Source organism: Monodelphis domestica, chromosome X (assembly GCF_027887165.1).
Source record: "Monodelphis domestica isolate mMonDom1 chromosome X, mMonDom1.pri, whole genome shotgun sequence".
Taxonomy (NCBI): Eukaryota; Metazoa; Chordata; class Mammalia; order Didelphimorphia; family Didelphidae; genus Monodelphis; species Monodelphis domestica.
In genome coordinates, this window is record NC_077235.1 from 62289559 (window position 1) to 62311511 (window position 21953).

Genomic DNA, 21953 nt, shown 5'->3' on the forward strand with positions numbered 1-21953 from the left:
GGTCTTGGAGACCTGATAAAGATGTATGATTACAAATGTAGACTAAAGGAGACATTGTCAAAAAGAAGTCAACTTTCTGGAATTTTATTTCTCTAATGCTGGATAATATCTTAGATATCAGATGATCAGTGTTAAGAGAACTATAACTGCCTTATGTGAAACATAGTATTTGCTGTTTGTTTTTGTTCCAGTGTAAGCCTAAAGTAGTAGGAATTTGGGGCAAGGTCATTTTCAATAATTAATGCTTTTTGCTGTTATATCACAATAATTTCTGAATATATCCCTTCCCCTCCCTACCCAGAAAGACTATCTTTGTAACAAAGAAAGGAAAAGGGAGAAATAGTTCAGCAAATCCAAACAACACTGACAGTACTGGCAATATTTCCTGTCTGCCAAGAAGGGAGAGGTATATTTTATCAACTCTTCTCCAGGACCAAGCTTAGTTCTTATAATTCCACAGCATTGAGGGGTTTTATTGTTGCTGTTCTTTGTCTTTCTGTTTACATTGTTATTGTCATTGTGTATATTGTTTTTCTGGTTCCATTTATTTCCCTTTGTATATGCTCATATAAATCTTCCTGTTTTTCTGGATTTTTTGCAGTTACCATTTTTTATGAAACAGTAGCAATATACTGCATTCATGTACTTCAACTTGTTTAGCCATTCTCCAATTGATGAACATCTACTTTGTTTCTTTTTTCCTTATTGCCAAAGAAAGTACTTTTGGTACTTATTAAGCAGGCATTTATTAAGGGTTTACTGTTTGTTGTACTCTATTAGCTCATCACCATCTTCAGGTATATTCCTAGAAGTAGAATCTTTGCGTCAAAGGGTGTGGTCATTTTAGCCACTGTTTAAAAAGCATAGTTACAAATGATTTCCTGTAGTGTTCAGCCCATTAACAGTGTATCAAGATGCCTAACTTCCCACAACCTCTTCAATGTTGACCATTTTTGTCATTTGAGCCAGTTTGTTGGGAGTGAGGTAAAACCTCAGATTTGTTTTATTTTTGCTACAGGTTTGGGGAAATCTTTCACATGATTGTTAATGGTTTGTAACTCTTTTGAGAAAAATTTGTTAATGTCTTTTGACTGCTTATCCATTGGAGAATGGTTCTTGCTCTTATTTATTGATGTTTACTACTTATGTGTCTTGGTTATCAGATCCTCATTGGAAATATTTGTTACATAATTTTTCCCAGTTGACAATTTTCTCTTCTTCTGCTAGCTGTGAGTGATAAGATTTTAAGAATAAACTTGAGAAAGTGTTGATATCAAAAGAATCAAGGTAGAATTTATGAAAGGGGTAGTACTTCCAAATCTATTTCTTTAAAGAAAACTTTGTTATTGTTAACTGCTTTGTGACATTGGCAAGTAGAAATTTTAATTTTTAGTTCTCCATTTTAGTGATCCTTTGAAAAACAATGCCCAGTTCTAGATTTTTGTCATGCAGTTTTTCTTTTTGCGGAGATGTGGACCAGATGGAGCCACAGTTAGGTAGGTTTGGAACTAGTCGAATAGCTGGAGCCAAAGAGTAGTGATTTAGGACTTGATATGTAACCAGAGAATGCCTTTTTCAATGGAGCACCAGAGGGATTAGTGATTTGATGCTCTGTGTTATTTTTAATATTTTTATCAATGACTTGGACAGGAACAGAGATGGCATGCTTATTGGATCCTCAAATGGCCCAGAGCCATTTCTGGTAGCTAACATAGTGGATGACAGAATCTGGATCTCCAAAGTCTTGACAGACTAGACTATTGAGCCAAATTAAACAAGATGCTTTTGAATAGAGATAAATGTGATAGCTTGTGATTTAATTGAAAATATCAGCCTCACAAGTTCAGGACAGAGGCATGGCTAGATAGCAGTTTGTATGAAAAGAATTAGGGGTGAGTGGGAATATTTATAGAGGATCAAATCTTAATATGAATCAATAGTATGACTGTGTTGCTGACTGTCCTGGTCTGGCCACTTGGGCCATATTTTAGGAAGACACTGTAAGATGGAGACTTTATAGAGGAGTCAACCATGATGGGGAAGGATCTCAAGATCATGATATAAGACGATGAGCTGAAGGAACTGGGGATCTCTAGCTTGCATAAAAGGAGACAAATTAGTTGCCTTCAAGACAACCGTCTCGTGGACTGTCATGTGGAATGGCTGTCATATGTTCTACTTGGCTCCAGAGAGGAGACCTGAGAGGAAGTTCCAGAGACAATTCTCGGTCTGGTGCCAGGAAAAAGTGCCTAATGATTAGATCTGTCCAAAAGTGGAGTCAGTCAGAGGCTGGGTGTCTGCTTATGGAGTCTACTGTTTGTATTGGATTATGTGACCTTTGAGGACCTGTCTGACTTGCAGGTGCTACAGAATAGCCTTAACAAGATCTGTTGGGTAAAGTGCTAGAAAGTGGTTGGGCCTGTAGGTATGGCCAGGTTCAAAAGAGAAGGCAATTCAATGATGAGCAAGCATGTCTTTTCCTATAGCCAAACTGGTAAGAGAATCCTTTTCAAGGTTGAAAATGGAATGTGTCAGTTGAGTACCTGCATTCATGAATGTCACTTCACTTACTTGACTAAACTTTGCCCTATATCAGTGTTCTTGGTCCTACAGGGGATGGAGAACTTAGCTTGACCACAGAAAACCATGAGTTCAGGTCCTACCACTGACACATCCTGGCTGTGGGATTCTAAGAATCCTCCTCACTAGTCAAACAATCCCTAAGACTTCTAGTAGTAGTACAAGTGCTGACCTATGTTAGTGGAAGGAGTTTCCTCATCAGGGATTTTCTTATACTTATTAAATCCCAGGGCTGGGCCCTATCCTATATCCAAGCTCCAAGAGGTCATTTGGGAATCACTCAGGGTATAATTTTAGTTGTATTGTAGAGAGACGTATTCCATCTCATTTTGACATGCCAGTGCTAGTGGGATTTTTCCAAATCTCGATCTTGCTTCCCCTGTTTTTGTTAACATGGTTTTATTTTTTTTCTCCTTAAGGAGCATTGAGGACACAATGACTGTCAGCATAGTTTACGATAACTCTGAGGCCATGGAGCTGTGTGCAGCTCAGCACCTGTATCTGAAGCCTATAGCCAGACTGACCATCAATGTGATGCTGCCCGAAGATCTCACATACACTAGATCATTTTCTAACTGGGAGGTCCTAGACCAGCTGAAGAATCTAATCTGCCCAGATCAGTTTAGCACTGTGCGACTTTCAAAGAGCACCAAAGACTTTATTCGATTTGAGGGAGAGGCAGAGACCAGAAGTCTGGTTCAGATCCTAAAGGCAAAACTGCATGGCAAGATCATCAGGATGAATGGCTTGAAGAATGGCTTGAAGATTGTGGCCACAGATGCCTGGCTAGACTTCCCGTCCCAGCAAGAGTGGGAATTGGCCTCCAAGAAAAACAAGGCAGCTAGTGATGAGCTTATAAAGCAAAATCTTAATGAGAGCCCTGATTCCATCTACTTTCAGGGGTTGCCCTGCAAGTGGTTTGCATCCAAAGGCTCCAATGGGGAAAAGCCATGTGAGGAAATCCTCAGGGTGGTATTTGAAAGCTTTGGGAAAATAAAGAACATCGACATCCCAATGCTTGATCCGTACCAAGAAGTGATGGCCACTGGCAGCTTCAACCATTGTACTTTAGGCAGCCTTCAGACTTTTGAGGCCTTCATCCAGTATCAGGAATATGCTGATTTTGTCAAAGCCATGGAATCCCTGAGGGGAATGAAGCTGATGCTCAAGGGGGAAGATGGGAAAGCCCTGGCCTGCAACATCAAGGTAACAGATCTGGCTGGGATATACAGATGGGACATATACAGATGGGACGGAGCCAAAATGAAAACATCTGGACTGACGTTGGGCCTCTGGTCCCATTAGGCATCCAACTGACAGCTAGCACGTGGAGCTCAGTTGTCATGACATCGAGGGGTTTTGGAATGTCTTTTTTTTCCTTCTTCTGTAACCAGGCATACCACCAACTAGTGTCTGAAGTGATGGCTATTAGAAGTGGGCAGGAATAGGAGGACAGGGTGTGTGATTGTTTCTCGGGGTATAATGTGTTGTTACAATTTGTTAGATTTTTTTCCTTTCTTCTCTCTCTGCTCTCACACCCAAGAATGATGTGAAAATATGAGCAATTCCTACTTAATACATAATTACCAAGTAAGATATGACAGCTTTAATATCCTTTGTTTTAGAGATGTGATTCCAGTTTCTCTGTGTGGAACTTTTACTTTGAAAACATTGGGTCATCTACCATCATGTATTTAGGGATGGAGGGAAGGTTAGAATAACCTCCCCTCCCTCACCCCCATTCCCCCATTGTTAAGTGACCTTACCTGGAATCACACAGCTGGTAGGTATTGGAAACAGGATTTGAACCCTTGTCTTTCTGACTCCCAAGTCCATTATTTATAGGATCACAGAGCTGGAAGAGCCTTAGAGACTGTCTTGTTGTAACCTCTTCATTTTACAGAAGGGGAACTGAGGCCTGGAGAGGCTAAGCAACTTGCCCCCGGTCACACAGGTAGTAATTAGCAGAGTTGGGATTTGAATCCAGGCCCTCTGACTCCAAGGGCCAGTTTTCTTTTCTCTGCACTCTGCTGCCCCTCACTCTCTCCATTCTAACTATGAAGGCTTTATGTAGTTTTTTACATCCCTGATTTGTGTTTTAATGGATCTGGGGGAAAAAGGTCTTTCATTGAAGGACATGTTTCTGAAGCCAAGAAACTTTCTTGTTTGGGAGATTAGGACTTAACAAAAACCACTAGGAAAAGCAGAAGAGCTTTGGCTTATGGGAAATAAGAGGCTAGCATCTGCAACATTAGCCCACATTCCACCAAGAAAGGAATAAAAAGTTGGAAGATAGTTTGGTACCTTGTCAAAAATTGAAATGGCCTTGGGGAAGCCAAACTGTTTCTTTGTGATTTCTGACTGCTTCCTTACATAAATGGTCACTAACCATTCCTTTAATAATTTGTTCTAGAATTTAGCCAGAAAAATGAACTCAAGTTCACTTTGTAGGTTCCATTTTCTTTTCTTTTTTGAGAATTGGGACAATGTTTGCTTTTCTCTGTCCTGGAGCAACTATCTTGTTCTCCATGTTATTTCAAAGATCACTTAAAGCCGTTTAGCAGTCACTTCCACCAGCTCTTTCAGCAGCTCGGGTTCGAATTCATCTGGGTCTCGTGTGACTTGAACTCAGTAAGTATAACTAAGTTCTTGCTTATATCTCTTTACTTCAGTTTCAGCTCTCCCTCTTTGCCCTAGTATAGCTCTGAAATCTACTTTTGTCGGCTTTTGGCTTTCCTTACAAGCATCAGCTTGCTCTGATATCCCTAATTCTCTTCTTCCAGGGACTGTTCCAAGTGTTGGTATTCATCCTTCGTTATGTGCCCCTGCTTTCATCTTCTCTACCTGACTTTGTAAAATCAAATGGGTTGATCAGTTCCTTGTGCATTCACATCTTTAGACATTTTCCTTCTTCCTCATTGGAATTGTTGCTTGAAATGTTCTCAGAATTTTCATTCTTGAGAGCCTCCTGTTCCTCTTGGGCTGACTTTGGCTGGTAGGATTTCAGGCCATGGGGATCCTAGCTCTCTTTTCTACAAACCCCTTAAAACATACTCTCCCACAATCCAGGGTTCATGCCACACTATGCTCAGTTTTCCTCTCTTTCTAGTATAATTCTAAGATGGAGTGGTTATTTTCCTACCAGGTTCCCATTATTTTCACCCACATAGCCAGTCCTCCTTTGTAAGTGAGAATAGAAGTTTCCTTTATTGGTTTTGAAGAATGAAATTAATATTAAGGTAAGTAAGAAGTTATTAGTTTCCCTGCTTTTAATAGAGAGAGGAGTCCAGTAGATGACTAGATTGGGGATGTCCTCTATCATGTTTCAGGGCCAGTCTCACAATCTGGTCCCTTATCTCATCTCTTTTCTTTTTCTGCCCAGGTGGTCTGTAGTATATTCGGATGACAATATCACCTCTGTTTCTGCCTCTATTGATCTATCGCCAAATGTTCCCTGCTATGCTTTCCTTTTCTGGATTTCTTTGCATGAGTATATCTTCTTAATATCCCCATGTGCTATTTTCCCCTTCTATACTTTTCCCCTATGTTATTCCTTTTGTATAAAGCACATGCCCTTCCAGAGCCCTATTGCAATCATAAGTCTGAGGCAAATTGCATCTCAACAATACTTCTGAGGTAGGATCTTCAATTCACCCATACTTTGTGTATAGAGATTTGAGGCCATGGGTTTTATGGCTGGCAGCTTTGTACCTTCCTGTTGGTAACTTTTGACTCTAGGAGTATTGAAAACCATTAACTTGGTAATAACCAAGATAATACATTGACATCTTGTATGAGTGTGCCCCCAGAAGGGCACATGGAATCACTTCCCTTAACTAGCATGGAAATATACAAGGTATCATGTGATCAGTCTTAAGATGGGGCCTGTCCTCCAACACTGTGTCCTGAGGAAATTCTAGCCCATTGTTCAGAGAAGCATCTAGATGCTGTCAGAGTGGGGATATGCCAGGGTAATATGGAGTCCCTTCAACTGGCCATGGGCTTTTGGATTTGGTTCTCCAGACTCAGTAGATCCTTGGTTTCCCCAAGTCACTGAGCTCACCTTCTTACTGAACCTTCACCTTCTTTTTGGACAGGTTATGTTTGATACAACCCAGCACTTCAGTGAGGGGGCCATCAGGAAAAGAAATCAGGAGAGGCTAAAACTACAAGAGCTGGAAGAAGAGAGAAAAAGAGAAAAGAAGCGAGAAGAGGCAGAAAGGTGAGATGACCTTTTGGTCAATTCTTTAACTCAATGGGCTCATCTCATTCAGGATGAAATCCATGAAGCAGTCTTTGGCTCTCAGGGCCCAGACTGGCCCAAGCTCAAAAACACAACTGAAGGATATGCTTGCTTACTTGCTTGCTTGCTTGATTTATTTGTTTCATGTTGGACTAGCCTCATCTTGATTTTTTTCATTTGTATTGGCATGAATTGAAAATGATTATGGCCTTTTTTTGTCCAATATGGCTTTTCTTTTTTTTAAATGATGAACTCCAACATCAATAAATAAGAACATTTTCATATATATGAAAAACAGAAAAAGAGGATTATATGTGAAACAATGAATCTTTTATATATTTTTCTTTAGTTTATGTATATATGTGTGTGTGTGTGTGTGTGTGTGTGTGTGTGCATACACACTCAATTTCACCAAACAATTCCGTCATTGCCCTGCTTTCCTCTGAACCTTCTGAACTTTCTTTTGCTCTCTTTTCTACATTAGTCCATGTTTCATTGACACTCTTTTTCTTTTCTGTTCTCCTGTCCCCTCCCCACATATGTCAAAGCTCTCCCTTATAAAAGCTAGGCCAAACAAATTCATGTCATTGCCTAGAGGTTTCTGAGATAGCATGTGGAGATGCAGCAGCATTAGTCCTAAGAGCCATACTTGACAGGCCTAGAATTCCGAGGGGGGTAGAGAAGGTTCACTAATATCAGAGGTCCCTCCATAGCTACTTAACCTCCCCTTGAAGAAGATTATCTTCTATTCATTTACACTGTCTACTTGAATACACATTGTGATTGGAAGTTCTTCTAAGTCAAAGAGCTCACAATGTCTTTTTCTTTGCATGGTTTCTGGCACAAAGCAAGTGCTTAATTGATGATCATTGACTAATTGACTGACTGACCCAAGTTTGTCATGGTTTATAAGTCTGGGAAATGTTTTTGCTGGAAAAGTAGCAGCAGGGTTGACCATAAAGCACCAAAGTATTGACTTTTTAGCCATTTCTGGGTGTGGGGCCACTTGTGTTGTTCAGGGGACATACTTGGCATTCAGGAACTTTTATCCATTATCTCTTCTTGAGCCCACTAGCATTTTTCACATGGGCCCAGGACCCTTTGGAAGGGAAGTTGGTTTCCTAGCAAGCATGTCAGGAAGGTCCTAGGGACCATAAATCTGAAAAGTTATTTCTACCATCATTTACATGAGTGGAAAGAGTCAGACTCTCACTTCTTGGTCCTTTTTCCTCTGGTCTCTTTCAGTCTTGTACATATTTTTACAATCTCTTGCCATTTATTGCCTCCTTCCTTCTTCCTGATTTTTTTTTCCTATTGGGATGATAAATCACCTGGGGTCATTGCAGAATGAAGATGTCTTAGAGAATTATTGACAGAAACCTTGTCAAAACAAGTAAGGCCAAGATCAACCCAGAGGGGTTTCCAACTAAGCAGAATTTGACTGACTTTTCTACAAAGCCTGACTGATGAACGGTCCATCTTTTTGGAGCCTCAAGCAAAATTGGGCTTAATTTTCAGGAAACTGAAGTAAACAAACTCATACCATTCTAGGCCACTAGTTTTTTCTATTTGCAGTACATTTGGGGCTAAGGATTAATTTTTTTAACCCTTTCTTCTGCTAAAGAATGGTAACTGATGTGTGGAGTGCGTTGCATTTATTCATCAAGTAGAGGAACGATTTCCCTTGATTATTCTGTTTATTTAGGTTTGTAAGATTTAATTTAATATCCAACACTCCAAGAATTACATTTTATAGAGTTTATTAGTCATCACTTGAAGTAGAAGGAATAAAAAGGAAATAGAAGTAAAAAAATATAATTATCTAACAAAATTAAAACCATGTGAGCAAGTTCTCCTGCCTCTCCCTCATCTCACCTCCACAGCATGCTATCACTGAAAAAGAGAGAGGCAGGGCTACACCAAATTTATATCCTCCCTACATCAGCATGTAACATGAGAAGGCACATGAGGTGCTGGGAATTGTAGTTTTTAGGGTAACAGAGTCTAATTGCACAGGTTCATCTTTTTAAAAAATTAATAATCATTCATTAAATGCCTACTATGCAATCATCACTCTGCCAAGGACTGAGGACACAGAGAAAAGCGCTCTCTGTTCTCAGGGTGCATATTATAACCCATCCAAGGAGATTATATTGATGCATATGTGAATAGATAATATACATAGAAGAGAAATACTATGTACAAAAGCTCCTTAGTTCTATATCAGTGGGATTTTGTCCCATGAAATTTCCCCAAATGTTCAAGGCAGGGCTTTATAGTCACTAAGTGCTGGGTTCCTTTGTGAGATGTAGATGGCTCTTTTCCCCTTGCAACAAAGATATTAAGTTAAGCAAAAGAAATTCCTACTCTGGTCATGTCCCCTAAGAAAGTCTCATAGATAACCTTTTAAAAAATAAATTTCCTTTCTTATTATTAGGAACTCAACAAACATGAACGTTTCTACGTATAAAGAAGATTCCACATGAATCTCCATTCTGTATAATTTGTTTTTAAAATAGATATTAAGTCTTAAGATAGAAACTCTAACATTGACTTTCAGAACTTTTCTGTTCTCGTATATTTTTTGACATATTATTGATTTGATCTTATTACTTTTCTTCCCTATTTTGGAATCTCTACTCCTTGCCTTGCCTCACCCCCAATAAAAGCCTTTCCCTGTAACAAAGAAGAATAGGCAGGCAAAGCAAATCCATGTATCAGCCACATCTGAAAATGTTTGTCTTTCTGTACCTCAAGGCCGAGGGCATCACCTCTCTACTGCCACAGATAACAGTAAGGGGCACTATGGCTTCCTCTTTTGTTCAGGACTAGCTCTTCTACTTGGGAAGAGGGGGAGGGCCATGAGCTGATCTAATTCGAGAAACTAATGTGTTAGTTGGATGAGATGTTGGTGATAGGCAGAATATAGGCTGGGAGACAATGAATGAATGAATGAACGACAATGAGAGAGAATTTAAATGCTTATTCTTTGCCAAGTCCTGTGCTAAGTGTTGTGGGATAGGACTACAACAAGGCTAGATGACCCCTGGTCTCAAGGAACTCACATTCTAATAGGGGAGGCAACATGTATAGAAGAGTTTAGCCAAAGGTGGGCAGGCCCTGTGATCTATACAGCACAACAGCAAAGCTAAAGGTGAATGCATCTGCTTTCTTGTCATTCCCATGGACAGGACCATACAATATTCCCTTTGGTCTTCGGATCTTGATTGTGTTTGACTCAAGGGAACTTTAACATGGCTGTTCCCAAGGATGGGAATCATTTGCTCCCCAGGACTCTCTGGAGTATGGATTTCATTACCTTTTAGGAGGTTATGGATACCTTTGTACAGTCTGGTAAAGCCTATTGACCATTTCTCAGAATCATATTTTTAAATGCATAAAATAAAATCTATAGAATTCTAAAGGAAGCTAATTCTGCTGACATACATGTATCAAAATATATTTTTAAAACTGGCTCATAGACTCCATGTTAAGAACCTCTTATCTAGCAGTCTTTTTCACCAATAGCTGGTATCCAAGAAAAAGAAAATGGAAATGCAATGGAAAAAGAGAATTTGAATGTTAGAGGCAGCTAGAGATGAGCAGATGTGATTTTGTATCTTCCTCCATGAATGATTTCAAGGGATTTATTGATAAGAAAGCTTTGAAAGCCCCCATAAATCCCTCCATGTGTACATTCTTCATCCTAGTCTGATGATGCTGGGTTCTTGGTCAGTACAGTCTGTTGATGTCAGAGAACCCAGTCCCAGTCCTTAGAGAATGCTTGTGACTTGTTCATCTTACTTGTTACCTAGGAAACGGAAAGATGAAGAGAAGAAGCTCCGAGAGAAGAAAAGGAAAACCAAGGTCAAGAGAAAAGAACAAAAACAGAAACCAAAAGAGGAGAAACGCCCGAAAAAGAAAGCTAAAGCTGAGGTACCTAGCTCTGGTTCCCATGATGTGTGGGAGACAAGGGAAAGTACCTGTTGGCCAGGAGGCATGTAGAGGCTCTTTAATTGCTAATAATGCTGCTAAGGAGAATTATTGTAAGGCTATTTCTCAATCCCTCTTTTGATTTGGCAGCAAGCCCTTGTGCTGAATGGGACACCCATTGTTACTGAAGCTGGGTGGTCCCTTCCAAGTGGGATCCACTTGAAGTCCATGCTGAATTCAGTGGAGCCTTCTTTAAGCTGCTACCAACAACTCAATTCATGCAAATGGTAACTGGAATATGGGATAAGAATCTGCGCTTTTATTTTCAATGGGAAATAGTCTTCCCTCCCAGAATTCTCTGGGATCTCTCACCAAGAGGAATGTCTTTAGGATTTCTACTCGCCTATTCTAGTAGAGGAGAGAAATGATACCTTAGGGTCTTCCTAGTCTGCCCAAAATTGAGATATGGAGCCTTTACCTTTGTTTACCAAATTGACCTTTTGCTTACTCTATAGCTGTTTGTTTGACAAAGTTTCATTTAATTTTTTTCCATTCTAGGAATGGACGCTGAAAGACATTCAGGGGTATCAGACATGGTGAAGTAGGTAGCTAGGTGGCAATGTGGATGGGAGACCTGACTTTTGAGTCAAGAAAATCTGAGTTTGAATCTAGCCTCAGTCACTCACTAGCTGTGTGACCCTGAGTAAGTCACTTCCCCTCTCTTTGCCTCAGTTTCCTCATGTGTAAAGGGAACCAGCATCCTTCTTCCCAGGTGGTTGTGAGGATCAAATGAGACAACATGTAAAGTGTTATGTACCCCCTCCTGAGCCATATAAATTCTAGCTGTTATTAGTAATAATTAGGTATAATCAATTGCTATCATTAAGTTAGCCCAACCAGGATTCCTTCAGATTTTACAAAGAAGGAAATGGGGAGCCCTAAGAGAGAGGGACCTACCCAAGAGCATATGATACTAGTGCTCCTGCCACTATCTAGAGCTCTATGGTCATAAGGCACTTTGCTCATAGGAGGTAGTGTAATGGTTAGTATGCTCATTTTATAGATGAGGAAACTGAGACTCGGTTAGATGAAGTGATTTCTCCAGGGTTCCACGTCTACTTCATGGAAGGAAGGTACAGGTTTTGAACCAAGGTCTCCCAACTCCAATGTCAATGTTCTTTCCACTGCACTAAAATGCCTCTTAAGAATCCCATTTATAGTTGAAATCCAAAGCCTTCTTCTAACCAAAGGCAGGGACAGAGTCAAAACAAAATAAAAACATCTAAGATATTTCAGAATGTTTTATTGATGCCTTTTTGGTTTTGTGCCAGTTGTTTCCTAGTATCCTCTGAATCTTCTCTTTTGTTAAAAAGAAAGAAGAAAGAAAGACAATAACCACATTTGACAGTGTATGCAACATCCCATACCACTCATCTCCCAGTTCTCTACAGAGATGGGGAAGGCCTAAGTGGCATGTGCCATCTAGGACCAAGATTGGCCTTTGCTGTAATTAATCTGAGTTTGGCTGACTTTTTGCCTTAGTCTTGTCACTGTAGTTAATTTATTGTGTCTATGATTCTCCTAGTTTGGTTTTCTGCCATATCAACACTCCCCTTGTTTCTTGGAATTCTGCATACTTGTTTTTCCTTCCAATGTAGTGACATTTTATTATACTAATACCCACTGTTTGTTCAGCCATTCCTCAATTGATAGGCCTGAGTCCAAGTTCAGATGATCTTTGATTTCATCTTTCTTTATGACAGCGAAGAGACAAGATTCTTTTTAAGGTATTGGGTATCTACCTCTTTAATCCTGTAGTACTCAGTTCTTGGGAACACTATCAGCTGCTACTTTTTGCATAGTCTGTGGGTCCAAATATAGCCAGAGCTCCATTAACAAAGGAGTTGCTCCTGATGTGTGTTAGATGTTACTGGGAGCTTAGGAGAAGTTACTGGGAGTTGAAAGACTGTTATTCAGACCTCTCCCCTGCCTACTGTACACACCCAAACAGACATTTCCCACTCTTTGCCTCCTCTGAGAGCTATGACGGGGCAAAGGGGGACAGGAATCCACCAGTATAGTCGTGTCTTTCAGTTTTCAAGTTCTGTAAGCTCTTGAATCTGGAGCCATGTGAGCACGACTGAAGAGGCATGTGGAGAAAGCAGCTTAGAACAGAGCAAAACTCTTTACAATCTTGGTAACCATTTGGGTTACTCCTGTAGTATTAGTGGTATCAATGGAAAGGAAATTAGAATTTTATTTGAGATCTTTTTATTGGTGTTTTCATCTGAGGTTCTTTTTTTTTGTTTTGTTTTGAATGTTTTCATTTGAAGGAATCTGAAAAACTTAACAGCCAGGAGATGGAGAGTCCTAAAGCAGAAGAAGATAGCATCGCGGAGTTCGAAGTGAAGGTTTTGAAGAAGGAAGAGCCAGCCCCTCTGAATTTCATGATCCAAGAGGCAAAGAAGAAGATGTTCAAGAAAAAGCCTGTCAAGCACGAAAGAACTCCAGTACCCCAAAGCAAGAGGAGGAATGAGTTACTGGACTCTTCTTGCCATTCAGAGAAAACCTTTGTAGATGACCCGACTAAAGGAGAATTCACTGACCAATTAATGCCTGACACATGTGAGCACAGTTTTGTCTCTCATGTGAATTCCTTACAGATTACAATTAAGCAGGACTTGAGCCAGGCATTTGAAGATGATGAAGAAGAGGAGGATGAAGAGGATGAAGATGATGAAGATGATTGGTATGCATGGAATCCATCTTCTAACCGTAAAGCAGGCTATGGCAGAAAACAGAAAATCTATGAAACTGATGAATTTATTCACTATCTGCTAAATTACTATCACCCTCCACAATATGCCCGTATTTATGAAGACCTAAACAGTGCCCCAGGTAAATCTCGGTGGCGAAGAGAGGTCCATGATGATGGAAATGGATTTCAGGTTAACTTGAACCAGTCAAGACATCACTCCACCAGAGGAAACATACAAAATGGACAAGAGATTGATTGGGCCCCAGAGGATGATCTTCTGGAATGTGAAGATGATTATCAATGGAAGCTTGCCCATCAGGAATTGGAACCCAAACTGAGAGAGGCTATAAATGCAAGCTGTGCTGAAGAGTTTGCAAAGACAGTTAAACGTCGTTGTGTGGACTCAAGCAGCGAAGCTGTTGGTCTTATGCTAGATCTGGGTGGAAAGCAGTGCCTATGGCAAAACTCCCACATTGGCCCTATCAAAGACTCCAAGCATAGGGGTAAGAGAAAGAGTTCTTCACAATCCAAGCTTGCTGGCTTCTCTTATGAGGTAACAGACTTCTTAGAAGAGATTAGTAGTGATTCTGATTGTTTTAATGAAACATTGAGTGAAGAGAGTGAGCATCAAAGCCCTTTTCCAAATGTAGATCGCTTGGTGAAGGTGAGGGAAGACTCGGACAACTATGATGAAACTATTGCCTTTGACCAAGAAAAGAAATGTAGCCAATGTGGCATGTTCCCACTGTTAAAACCCAGTGGTTTGACAAAGCCTCTTAGAACCAAGCTTAAGAAAGCAGTCAAGAGGTCCAGGAATGAATTAAAATGTCCAGAGCCCAAAGGAGAATGTGAAACCAATGGGGTTGAGAAAAACACTAGAAAAAAGAAGAAAAAGCCACCTGTAGAAGACAGACTTGATAAAGACGACTGTCCTATCCCTGATCCCAGCAGTTTACGGGCCCTCAAAAAACCTGAGAAGAAACGGAGCAAACTGACAGAATCCAAAATGAAATGTAAAGCTTCCTGTGTGCCAGTAGCATCTTCACAAAGTGTTGAAGAAGCCCTACCTGTCCAAGGGCTTTCTGTGAATGTAGGTAATCCTTGGAAGCCGAAATCCACTCAAGAAACAGGAGCCTCCAACAGATGTGTTCAGTGGAAGGATGAGCCCCAGGATTCCAGTGATTGTCTCACCAGCTCTAACAGTCCAGATCCTCTTGCCTCTGAAAATGGGTTTGAAAAGAGATCTGCTGTCTTTAAATTGCAGAGTTTTTAGAAACTCACTGAGCTTAGACAACTGATTCTATCAGAATGGTAAATGATTTGAGAAGAGAAAAACAAAAGAAGACTTTAGGAATTCATCAGCTAGATAGCAAGATGTCACTTAAAAGTTTTAGTTGTGGCAAATTTAACCCTTCATCTAGTATAGCTCATTTATTGTGATGACAGCTGATATGTTAGGAAGGCTTGGGGAGATTAAGATGTGTTTGTAAATCATTGCTAGCCATGAGTGGGCAATACAGTAGTTTAATTGAACCTTTGATAGTGTGTCTTGCAAGTACAAATATCACTTGCAGAGTAGGGAAGCTTCCTTAGCTACATTTTCTTTGGTTGTTACCCAAAACAACAGCTGTCAATAGTGGGGATCTTTTTCTGTTTTCTCTCAGTTGGTCAAAGGTGATCTGTGCTGTGAGAAGCATGATCTGTGCCTATAGCAGGGGTTCTTAGCCCTTTTGTGTGTTTTGGACCCCTTCGACCGCAGTCTGGTGAAGCCTGTTTTAAAATTTTTTTCATAATTAAAAGAAATGCTAAATTTCAGTTAGAGATTAGTGAATAAAGATGTAATTTTGCCCCCCCTCCCATCCAAGATCACAAACCTACCTAAAATCTTTCCATAGGCCCCAGGTTAAGAACCTCTAGTCTATAGGTACCTTTTTGGTTTTTGGTTCCTTTTTAGCATAGAGCAGTCAAATAGAAAGGAGAAAGGAGCTAGAAGCTCACTTTGATTTCTCAGAGAAATGATTTTGAGCTTTTCATGGACAGGTGTAGAGAATCCACACACAGTAATCAGTGGACCATTCTTTATGGAACAGCATACGGAAGACAATTCTGACAACTTGGTTCATTTCCAAATCAATACCTCTTTCCTGGGTTCCACTTGTTAAATGTTCAGACCCAGGTTGAAAGAGATGACCTAGAAACACAGAAATAGACTGGGGGGGTGGGGAAGGCCATCAGACCAAAGGGCTAGAGAGAGCTCACAGGAAAGAAGGCTAGTGTTCTTGGAGGTTTCTTTGGGACAACAGAGCTCCAAGAGACCTGGCAGCGTTTCTGGAGTGTCTGCTACTTACAGAGTGGCTTCATGTAAAGGCAGGTGACAATTACATTGAAGTTAGCAATGGGGAGCTCAGTAGGAATTCATCAACTGTATCTTGGACAACCGGAATCTGTCTAGGAACCTAGAGAGCTATTCTGGGGTCTGAGGGCAGCTTTGATGCTGTCTTAGGAGTGGTTTGAGGAGTGATCTCAGAGAAGTGAGGGAGTAAGAGGAAAGAAGTACTTTCTCACTTTGTAGAATTGTTTTGCATGGTGTAGAGAATGAAATCCGTGTGTGCAAATTTCCCATTCAGTGTCCCAAACTTTGCTTTTTAAAGGCCTCCTCAGTTGTTCCCCTGGGGGTCATGGAAAAGACATGACCAGGTCTTGAGCCCTTGGTGAGTAGTCTTCTAGATGGGAAACAATAATGGAGTATTCACACATTAAGATTTCTTGGATTTACAAGTTCAAAATGGGAACATTTGTTATTGTTGTTACGTGTTTGGTGCTGCTTAAAGGTGAGACTTCTTTCCCCAGATTCATATACTAATGATTTTGAGAACTTTGCAGCGCACACCATGTTGGACGCTGGACTTGGGTACCCCAAGGACAGGGGATGAAATTAAATCCAGCAGTCATTTTCGGCCTGAACTATAGAAGATGAATGGACTAGATCAGAGACTCCTTGAAGCATAAATGCTGTCCAGTGCTCAGAAGTCATCTGGCAAGCCAGGTTTTGTATAAGCTGGTTTATTTAAAACAGGCCTGATTTAAAACTGATGAGTTTCTATCAGAAATGTTACCTGAATTTACCACCTTCTACATTCTGTCTTGTATCATAATTATTTCTGTAAAAATGCTCCCCCCTGGCCCCAGCCAATGAGATTGTGTATATACGCTCCCATCCCTCCACCCAGTAAGATTTCTATGTGCTTCTACTGCCCCCAGCCAATTAGATTGTGCTCACGTGTAACTTCCCCTACCCCAAGCCAATTTTGTTGTAAGCTCCCCGAAAGCAGGATCCGCTTCATTTTAGTAGCCCTGACAATTGTATGGAGCCCCAGCCATGGTAGGAGCTTAAGAGATATATACTAAATTGGTTGAATTGAAGCCTACTAGGACCCTCTCTCCTCTCCTCCCCCCAAGTAGCCTGGAATGTGTTTTCACAGAAACTTGACCGACTCCTGGGCAAGCTTTCTCTGGTCTGTGGGAGGATGAGTGGCCGAAATGGTGACAAGTACTCTTTTTGTCGAGCGGCCTGTTTTTCTGAAGTTCGGTACCTCATCCTTGATGGAATCCTACGAAACTACCAAATACCCCACCTTTTCTGCTTTAAGAACCACATGGTGATGGTTTTCAATAGTTGAGTATATAGCTGTGTGATACATAAGGATTCAGCCAAGAATGTGTTGTGATGTACCATATGCGCTTATAATGTTAGCTTGAATAAAATCGTGACAGAAAAATGTGCTGCTCTTCATGTAAGATTTGGCTTCTCATTGAATGCTGGGTGTGGTCTATTGTCCAATTTTCAAATCCCTCCTGTGTATCGAGTGCCTTTTTCTACATGTTCTCCGAGGCTCAGGAATGACGGCTAACATTCGGACGGAGTTACTATTTTTCATAATACCTTGGAAAGTTCATACAGCTTGTCTTTGTCAAGGAACTTTGTGTGAATAAGTGTCAAAACCTACCCTCTTTGGCTTCTAGGTTCTGCTTTTATTTGCAATGTTTTGTACAGTTGCGCTGAAGAGATTTTGCTGTAACAGCTACATTTATTGTGATAATCTGTTGTTTCTTTGGTCATCTGGTTCAGAGTATTTTTCTATGTAAAGTTTATGGGTATAAAAAGATTTGCTACCGAATGAATGCTTCTGAAATGAAACTTTAATTGCCATAGCAATCAAACAACAAACATTTTTTAAGCCCAGGCCATGTGCTTCAGTGTGCTGGGAATGGCTATTAAGACAAAAATTAAGAGCCTGCATTCTTTCTGAATGGAGTGGATGTATAAAAGGCATTTGGTTTAGGGGTAGCACAACAAAGGAGAAGATGAGATAAGGAGTGCTGGACCCCAAATCGGGAAGGCTTGGGTTCAAAATTGGCCTCTGCCTCTCACTAGCTGTGTGACCAAGGGCCAATCACTTACACGTTAACCCTCTAAGCCCCCAGGTGGGCGACTCTCTCCGACTTCTCTACTGAAATTTTTGGAGGAGCAGTCTTCTGCATTGTTGGAGAGCATTCCAGTGAAACCCCACCCATGACATCCTTGGCTTTTTGCCTGGTGATCTAGCAGCATAGAATTGGTACTAAGGTATTCATTCGTAGCATTTTCCCCCCTGTTAGCTAAGCACTCTTCTGGGGCCCAGAGAGAAGTCAAAATACTGGTTTTGTGTTTGTGTACTTTCTACATCCTGCTCCTACCTCTTCCTTCTACCTTATGTCTGAGGTCAACTACTTAGAATGTACAGAGAGAAAAACCAAAAAAAAAAATGGCTACCTTGATATTCTCTGTATTGTAAAAATCTAATGCCTCCACCGAAATGAGATGTGGAACTGTCAGTTGATTTTCTTGATGCCTTTTCATCTGTCTTGATGGTGGGTTAGGAAATCCTATATGTGGTGTTTTGCACCACCTTTACCTCTTACACTGTTGAATTTATACCATGTTAGCTTTCAAGTGGACCTCTTAAATATGTTACTGTTGTGATGGATGACCCTTTATATAAGATCCTGAAAGCTTTTAGAAAGCTGGGCACCATTGGTTGGGTCAGTGTGTTTTGATTCACCTTGCACGGCTCAAATTTCTCAGGTAGGAAAAGGTGAATTCCTGGTGCTCATAGGAAAACTGGAATGTGTTTGCGGTAACTTTCTCATGGCGATTTAGAACAGATCTCTACCTTGTCTCATCAAGTTGACATCTGTGATCTGGATGAATGGATGACATACCAGTTATCAGTCAAGAGAATTGCCGATCGATAGGTGCTTTGTACTTAGTAAGTTCTTGAGTCCCCCCCCCCATTCGGTAAGGACTTCTTAAATATCCCCTTCCTTTGTGCTTAGGCACCCTAAGCTTTAGGGATAAGTCACTCTATCCTTTTAGTCCTCAGTGGAAGTGCTCAACAGCTATGCAGTAGCGGAAGGACTTGATGGGGGGAGGAGCAAATGGCCTAGTTGGCTAGGGAAGTGTACATACCTGTCTTACGCCTTGCATAATCTTGGCTAATGCACATTCATTCACATGTGCTCCCTAACCTGAGGTCTCTAGTTTGAGAGATCTTACACCCAAAAAGAGAGATGATGGTTGAATTGTAGAAGGGTCCTCAGAGTCCAATGGAGTCTAACCCCCTCATTTTCACCAATGGGGAAACTCGAGTCCAGAGAGAAGTGACTTGGCCATGACCACACAGCTATTAAAATCCTTCTGAGAAGGGATTCAAACCCAGTTTTATTCTGACTTCAAATCCAGCACTCTTCGTTCCATCATACCTTCCCCCCAGTGGAGCAGGTGCAATTGTAAAGGCTGACTTCTGGGTGACATGCTTACGAAACATTTTCATGTGTGTACCCATTTGTTCCCTGCAAGGTAGTAGAACTGTATTTAAATACTCTCTTCGAGAATCCTAGCTTTGGGAACCTGCACGGGACTTTAACCCAAGTGTTACAATAGTTGGGGGCTTAATGTGGGAATGTGTTTTGCTTGGCTATGCGTATTTGTCAAAAGAGCTTTGTTAGCCTTTTGGTGGGGGTGGGATGGGAGGGAGAGAAAACTGCTTGTTAATTGAAAACAATACAATAAAATAATTTAAAAAACCATATTAGCAGGTTTGCATTTTCCCACTTTTAAACCAAGGGTGCTTCTGAAACCTTTTTGCCATGGGCATTTACTTTGGATGAGAGAACTTTGAGAGGGAAGGCACTTCGAGTCCTGGGATCATAGATTTTGAATTGGGAAGAACTTCCAAGGTCATCTTCCCTGGGTCCCATCATTTGACAGATGAGGAATTTGAGGCCCAGAGGAGAGAAGGGACTTGCCCAAGGCTGAATTTAGACAATCATAGATTTGGAGAGGGAAAGGATTACAGAATAAGGAAATAGGACTTCAGAGAAGAAATAACTAGTCCCAAGTTCATACAATGACAACAAACTGGACTTTTGCCTGCCTCCATGTCGAGCGTTCCTGCCACTTTTTGGATCCATTATATACATCGTTAGCATTTTTCTTGGTGTCCTGTTTGTTTTTGTTTTATTTAAAAAAAGAAGGTAACTAAGAATACTGGAAAAACTTGTAGCTAGAGTCTATCCACAATCCAAGGTAGAAAAAATGTCTTTGAATTTGGGGGAAGTCATAGTGGGGGAAAAAGAAAAAGTTAACTTGTTAGCTCCTTGGCATGTGGTGATTGCCTACATTCTCCCTCTTTAGGGCTGTTGACATAATGGGTTTTTAAGAATTTACTGGTTCTGAGAACTTGAAGATCCATCTTTCCCATCAAAGGGAGTACCATCTTACTGAAAACGAATGGAACAAGCTTCCCTGAAGGCAGGGACTCTGACTATGAAGTTTTAAAAACAAGATTATTTTCCCCCTCCCGATTCTCAGTTCTGTTTAGGTATAAAGGAAGCAAGCTGATCTCTTCCCAAATAAAGATTTTGTGTCACCAATATTGTGACGTCCTTTCCAAGAAAACAAAAGAAAACTTTTCAGTCACTCCAGTTTTAGTCTAAAGGCTTTTCCCCTCAGATCAGCAATTCACTTGGGGACGATATCACAGGACCTGGAAGAAAGCTGATTAAGTGAGAGGGAAGATATCTATCAAAGTGGATTGAAGTCTGAGAATGCTGCATTCTGTATTACAAGAAACATTCCAATTCCAACATTACTCAGGTAAAACAATAACTGGGTAGTGGGTTGTTCCTGTTTACGTGACTCCTTAGGCAAGTATAATGGTCTCCATTAGGGGTATCAAGGTATAAATAAGGTACAAGGATTCCCATATTCGTGGCTGGCCTGATGGGCAGACAGTTCACTCAGTACAGCAAAGGGTAGGGGCAAGAGAAAGGAGTCGGGCTGGTCGTGTCGTCCAGGTTGGTATTCCACCTTTGACATTTCCTAAATGGCAGACTTACGGGCAGGAAGGTCAAAGACTCACAGGTTTTCATAGCTCTCCTCTAGTTGGTTTCTTGTAGTGACTCAAATGAACATTTGGTCTGTGGTATAAATGAGATGACAAATGTAGAATTCATTGTAAAAGCCCTTTGCAAACCTCGACTTGTGATACAAATACTAGGCTTTAATACGAGGAAACAACTAACATTGGCCAATAAAAGATCCTGTAAGCAAAAGTGGCATTGTGATTGGCAAACCAATGAAAAATCTTTGTGCTGGTTCCTTTAAATCAGGGGCTCCTAGATCCATGAACCTGGCTGTGAAACAAAAGAATGGCAGCTGCTTTTCTCTAGCCCATTCCTGCCAATGACCATTAGCTGGGGGCCTTTTCCAAGCCCATTTGCAGAAGGGGTCCTCAGCGGCCCCCCACTATGCCCCAGACAGCTGCGGCCCACAAAGGGTTAAGCATCCGTGGACCAGGCTGCGTGCACAGGTCCCTCCACCCGAGGAGATCTGTGAAGCTTGATGTCATCTTCAGCAAATCAGGGCCTTCCAGCATCAGCAGCAGCCTCGGCAACAGAGTCCCTTGCAAGCTGCTGCTTCTTCGGGAGGCGGCATGGTCTAGTGGTAAGAGAGTTGGCTCTAGAGCCAGTTAGAACCCAGGGTTCTAATCCCGCTCTTCCACTGCCTGCCGTGTGGCCTTGAGCAAGCTGCTTGACCTCCTGGGTGCTCTTTTATTTTTGCCCCCTGCACACAAGACCACCCACCCACACATCCACCCACACCCAACCTCTCCCACCTCCCACATTTTCTAATCACTCCAAAAAAGACATTTCCCATTTCCTCCCAGGCTCTGCATCTCAGCCCTGGGGAGGCCACCACCCTTTCTGGGATCCCTGGCCAGATGGGTCCATTTGGGGATCCTTGGCCTCCTCCTTGCTAAAAAGAGGGGATTGGATCCAATTGCCCCTGAGGTCCCTTCCATCTCTAGGTCCAGGGGGCTCTGTGTGACCTTGGGC

The 21953-nt window shown here is 41.3% G+C and overlaps 1 protein-coding gene across 7 annotated transcripts in view; it reads left to right on the top strand.

Moving 5' to 3' along the window:
• LOC100019455 (A-kinase anchor protein 17B-like) overlaps nucleotides 1-19643 on the top strand; it is a 98848-nt gene extending 79205 nt beyond the window's left edge. For all 7 annotated transcript variants that reach the window (XM_056809868.1, XM_056809865.1, XM_056809866.1 and 4 more), the window contains 4 exons: nucleotides 3000-3786; nucleotides 6678-6802; nucleotides 10639-10759; nucleotides 13090-19643. In XM_056809868.1, the coding sequence (XP_056665846.1) occupies nucleotides 3016-3786; nucleotides 6678-6802; nucleotides 10639-10759; nucleotides 13090-14787 (2715 nt within the window). In that variant the 5' untranslated portion in view covers nucleotides 3000-3015 and the 3' untranslated portion in view covers nucleotides 14788-19643. The remainder of the gene's footprint in view (nucleotides 1-2999; nucleotides 3787-6677; nucleotides 6803-10638; nucleotides 10760-13089) is intronic.
• Nucleotides 19644-21953: the final 2310 nt, after the last annotated feature.